The sequence below is a fragment of the Lepidochelys kempii genome, chromosome 8 (assembly GCF_965140265.1).
Source record: "Lepidochelys kempii isolate rLepKem1 chromosome 8, rLepKem1.hap2, whole genome shotgun sequence".
NCBI classification, from domain to species: domain Eukaryota; kingdom Metazoa; phylum Chordata; order Testudines; family Cheloniidae; genus Lepidochelys; species Lepidochelys kempii.
In genome coordinates this window covers 67,038,459-67,044,458 of record NC_133263.1, presented here as the reverse complement: position 1 = coordinate 67,044,458, position 6,000 = coordinate 67,038,459, and the positions used below count along the sequence as shown (strand labels likewise).

The 6,000-nt window shown below is 38.6% G+C and overlaps 1 protein-coding gene across 8 annotated transcripts in view; it reads right to left on the bottom strand.

The window, feature by feature from the left end:
- Positions 1-583: 583 nt before the first annotated feature.
- VAV3 (vav guanine nucleotide exchange factor 3) overlaps positions 584-6,000 on the bottom strand; it is a 248,586-nt gene continuing 243,169 nt past the window's right edge. For 3 of the 8 annotated variants that reach the window (XM_073356847.1, XM_073356848.1, XM_073356852.1), the window contains one exon: positions 4,294-5,448. In XM_073356847.1, the coding sequence (XP_073212948.1) occupies positions 5,117-5,448 (332 nt within the window). In that variant the 3' untranslated portion in view covers positions 4,294-5,116. The other 5 variants (XM_073356846.1, XM_073356849.1, XR_012160359.1 and 2 more) reach the window with 4 other exon arrangements.

Here is a 6,000-nt window from a genome sequence, read left to right as displayed (position 1 = left end):
ATTCTGTTTGTAAATAAAGGGCTATATTTTCAAAACTTTATGTGAACAGGGTACATTATAAAAAGATAATTTAGCAGCCCAAGAAATTATGCACACAGCATATTTTCAGACTTGATCTCAAGTCAACTTGAATGAACGTGTGTGTGTGTGTCTAAGCACTGAGGGAATGCAGAACGAGGAGATGGGGACACATCTATACAACAAGATGGACAAGAGGAATCTCTCTTAAAAGGATATGTCAGGCAAGAAATAATAAGTGCAGGTTTTGATAGAGGAAAACATACAAATAAACAATTAACAACAATATATATAGCTGATTCTGAGTATCCATCCATCCATATACAAAGCTATTCCGGATATAGCACAAGGGACATTAGTCTAAGAACAAATCCTCAAAGGAAGGAAGGATATACTGACCTATATACAATGACAACACAATCTTACATATAAACAAGGTTTATACAAGTATGGGTTTGATAAACAGACCATTAACAATTCCTGCTAGTAACAGCAGTTATTTAAAAAGCCACACAGGAGCCAGACCATGCCTTTACACTACCAAGTATGAATTCTGACACATGAATTTAAACAAGAAATTAACCAGTTTATTATATTCACATATGTACAACATATTACAAATTAAAGTACTGTACTAAGTCACTGCATGACAGCAAGGTCTCCATACAGGCAAAAGAAAGCACATTGAGAAGCAGTGGCTCTGGAATTGTTACATAAGTCTTTGGTATTAGAAATATAGTTTAAGATGCAGCGTTTAACTCATTCAGTACAGGGCATTAAACAGAGACAACCAAGATGTACAATATGAATACTATGAAAAAGTGTTAAGATATTACTTTAATTCTTCTCCAAGGTAAATTGCTGGACCCCTGAGTTGTTAAAAAGCACACAATCAATTTAGGGTAACAAGGCGACTTATCAAATTAATGTTTAAAAAACCCTAGGTTACTGAACATAACAGATGTGTTTCTTAATTTGTATTGAATTAAACTGCTTCTCCTCATACAAGAACTATATGCTAATAGCTAAGCACAAAACATTTCACAGAGCTAGAGCCTATTCCTTTACCCCTAAAGCAGGCAAAGCTGCCAAAGAACCAGTGTGGTCCATTTAAGGAGAACAGGATCAGGCCCACAACACATAATACTATTGCATGGCAAAATATAACCAGACAACATACCAAAGTCTAAACTGCTGTACAGATCACTTTATAAAATATCTTTTACGAATCATTTACAAATGCTCTAAATCAGTTCCATCAAATAAATGTATTCAACTCAATCACAGTTACATAATTTTGAGGTAAACTCCCTGAAACTATGCTACTTTGGCAGAGATTCATCCCTAACCCTAAGGTTAAAATTCACCCATATGCAGAGAATTTCCGAGAGGCTCGCTGCACCACTTGGCCCTGCAAAGGGGCTGCCTACAGGATGCAGTGTGTGTGTGTGTGAGGAATGGCTGCAACCCCCCCCCCCCCACCCCCATGTGAATGGGATGTCTGTGCTGGCCACAAATAGGCCAGCATAAAAGTGGGGATCACGGGGGCGGGGGAGAGCAGCCCAAGGGAGGGGAGTTGGGGTATGTGCTCATTCTGTGGAGGATCATTGGATATCATTCAGTCTATAGGATGGATAGCAGTTGCAAAGGGGCTGTATTGCTGGTCTGTGTGCACATTGTGGGAATGGATTCTCCTGTGTTTTGTACTGGAAGGAGGAGAGTGTCACACACAGGAAAAATACAGTTCAGAATTTTATGTATGTAGGAACATTTTGTTTAGCCCAAATTTTACAGGTAAGATATTAGCTAAATATTAACAATTGTATATTCACACCTGTACAACATCACCACTAACACTTGTTTCAACTTTTTCTTCTATGAACCAGGACTTTCAAACTTTATTAAAATTCTGGATCTCAAAAGACAGATATCACTTGCTCATACCTGACACCAAGGTTACAGGCTTTCATGCAAACTTGGGGGCTCTTTTTCTTAGGATAATCGACACTTATGCATTACATTGTGGAAGGAACAGTCCACACCACTGCATTGCCATAATTTCACTGCCACTCTGGGAGAGAAGTAACAATCAGGGTTAGATTCCAGAAAAACAGAAAGGCAGGCAACAGGAAAAAAAAAATCTGTAAGATGTTCGTTTACCATGCCCTGATGACCAAGAAGGTATACACTGGATGATACATGCTCCCATTTGCTAGCAAGGGAAAGAGAAAAAGCCCTTCATGGAGACCTGATGTAGAAAGCTTCCAAAAGCAAAATACAAAAGTGCCAGTAGTTTAAGATACAAAGAGCAGTACTACCCTTAAAAATGATACCTTCTTTCCCAGCAGATCTGTTCCTGTGTGTATTTAGGGTGAAATCTCCTTGCTTTGCTCCAAAAATACATTTTTATTACTATTTAATTCTTTCAGCCCTGCAGAGTCAATACACTTATGGGACAGTGAGCGGGATTCTTTTTGTGTTCACTCAGGAAAGGAATTGTTAACTAAATTCCTACTGCAAAGCCAAATCTGCCATATTCTAGGCAGAATATGACCTACAAAATGTTTAAACTATTGATGATACATGAGCTATAAAGAACACATTTTGTCCTTAAGATTCCTGGGTGTGTTTACATAGTTAGCTGCTTATTTGTAAACTGAGTAAAATTTGCTTTGAAGCGCATAACAAAACAAAAAGAGAACACCACAATCCCATTTGTAGTCGTTTTTTCTAGCAGAACCACACAAAGTAAACACTACCCTTTTTAAAACTCCTGTCTTAAAAACAAGTTGTTTGAAAATTTAGGCAGGACTTCAAGTCAGTTATAATCATCCCACACATGTACCTTGGAAGAAAAGGCTATAAATATTTACTACATTTCTATTTTTCTCAGAATGGTTTGATGAGTGCACAACTGTTTGTTATGTGATAAATAACATTGCTTGATGTTTCAAGACAGCTAATATTGACTGGCAGGACTGAACTTTCCTTTTTCTGTATACAGTGATAAGGAGTAATAAGCCTTCATCGCCTCCTTCTACCATCACAGATGTTAGCTACTAGAAAAAAAGATTTATTAAACATTTACCAATAGGTAGCATTCGCTGTGTACCACAGGGTGAAATGAAAGGCAGCATAAAGAAATCTGTTTTGCAAGGATCTTCTGGAAAGGTGAGGGTTGGGCTTTATACTGGTCCCTGATGATGGCAAACTGGCAGGTTGTTTCTTGCATAGCTCTGGGCAAACCATTAATCTGTCAGCACAAACTTCTGTAGAAATTCCAACAATAAGACTGGAGGGTTTGGACAGACAGAAAATGCTGCTTTTGAAATACTTAACAAGACTAATAATGCTTTGCAGATTGTTGTATTCCACAGTCCCTGAAATTTCTGGTCAACAGTGCAAAGTAAGTGTTCAATTCATTCATCTTCTTCAACATAGGTTGATGGAAACCAGCCCACCTAAAGAAGGCAAAAGCAGAATAAAAATAATACATAAGATGCTAATGACACAGGACAATTCTTTTACAGGCCTGCCTAGGCAAAAACTGTCATGGTTCTGTTTAGTAAACAAGGGGACACAAAATTATAAAGATAAACTTGATTGTGCCACCACAGCACTTAGTTAGAGTAACGCCTCTCAACCAAGTGATGCAAATTATTGATCCCATGATTTGGAGATTGCAGCACTGGACATTAAAACCTTTTTTTGGAAGACCAGAACTAAACCACTAGCTGTGACTGTGCCCCAAAGCACTAAAACATGGAAGAAGAAGAGTAAGAGCAGAAACAAGGAGTTTTACTAGAGCCAGGCAGCTGCTATTTCCCCATTTTGGAGGTGACGGACATCTAAGTATTCTTCAAAGCTACCATCAGGCTCGCAAGTCCCCATTACCATTATTCACATAAATTAAATAGGAACTGATTTTGTTGTGCTTACGTGCACTCAAGTCTCAATGTAGTCAGGAGTCGTTTTAAATGAGAAAGAATTGCAGGGCAGAGCCCGAAATTTTTCATTTATACTGCATTGTTACAAGTTATTGTATTGCTCATGAAAGAAACCACACCTATTAACTTTGGAGAGTGAAGTCCTATATCTATAACAGAGTGCAACACTTCATGCTGCCCTGCCAATGTACCCTGTTCTGGATGAACTATCTCTAGAGAAAGAAGAGAACTCAAGTCCAGAAGCCCATCTTGCTGAGACTGTCAAACAGAATGCCCATTCCTAATGTTTTTCTTTAGTATGCGCCTGTCTGTCCATTAACACCTGGAACGAGATCATCAATTTATTTCACACAGGGCCATAAAAAATTGTTTAGGTTTCTATATTGCTTCCAGTCTATATGATTATTTCTTTTTTAAAATGTGATTCTCTCATGCTCTAGCACATGTACAAAATAAAAACCCCTTCAAATAATGTAAAACACAAAACCCCAGACTTCTCCCCATCCTATTGCACAGGACTTTCACTCGCACCCACCATCCCAACCCACATCCACCCTCCCTTACCCAAAGCTGGAGAAACAGGCCCTTTACAGCAGGCCCTGGCGCTGCCACTAATCTCTTCCCACTTAAACCAGGACTTTCAGTGCCTCAATTTATCTCCACTGCGGAGGTATTACATGAGCAGGGTGGTAGCACCTAACGTAGCGATGGAAACCATTTAGGGCTTCTATGACAAAACTAGCACTTGGAATTGTACCTGGGAACTACCAGCAACCTGCACAAATCTCCGAGCACAGATGTAACATGCTCCCTGTAAAAATCACTGCTACATAAGCCTCTTGCCACATTTTGTACTAGCTGAAGTTTCTGAGTGCCCTTCAGGTGTAGCCTCATATAAATCCTGTTGCAGCAATCCAGTCTTATGCTGACAAAGGTATAGAAGGCAGTGGTGAAATGCACGTCCAAAAGGAAAGATCATAAAATGCACTCCTGGCCTTTGCTGCTAGCTGGACACCAAGAAGCAACCAGGGATCCAACAAGACCCTGATGTTTTGCTGCTAAGGGTTATAACCTCTGCTATTTCCCCCACCAAACAGTCTTATCCCCGCTGGACATCAGCCAGTTAGTGCTCATCCACGACCCTAGTTCATTTAGACTCTGGGAAAGTTGATCAAGCATACTGTCTGGATCATCTGAAACAGAGCTGATGATGTGTCAGATATGCTGTGAGAGAAAATATGTGAAACAGGTTTATGATGTCTGAAGACTCCATTTAAAAGCCTTATCAGTGAGATAAGTATAAAATGATACCAAATAAAAGAAAAACCTACCCTTCCATTTACTTCACCTCTCCACCAGCCATTGGCACTCATCTTTGTGTAAATTTTCACCACATCACCTTTCAGTAAGGACAGTTCTCTCATGTCTCTTGCACAGAAGTCATACCGGGCAATGGCTATGCCTATTGCTTTTGGACTTAGCACTGAAATTGAACACAAGAAATCAATGTTGTTATGATCTGTTAATCGCAGACTAATCAATTAAGTCAATACTGTAAAATGTATAGCAATGATTCCATTACAAAATAAATTGGCAACAATTTTATGTAAATGTGAAAGTAACCACCCAAAGAGATCAAGAAGCCTTCTTTAAAGGTTAATTCAACACAAGGTTGGAGGATTTTATGTGCAGAGGACAGGGAGGGAAATAGAAAAAAACATTACATAAGCCTGAATGTAAATGCCACTAAGGCAAATTTTTTCTCAAGGATTCAAAAATACTGTAAAATTTATTACACTTTTGTAGTTTATAATAAAACTTGCTGCAAAGTACTTACATCAACATATTTTTCAGGTCACTAGTTTGTTTCCAAATAGATTATTAGCATTTATTGTTGATTTAACTTTAAACCCCTAATGAGGCAAAATACATAGATTATGGTGCTATTCCTTCAGAGAAGCAATCCAGGTTAAATACTATCCATATAAGTCTGTAGACTAACTCCTTCCAACTAACAGCAAAAAGGAAATGCATT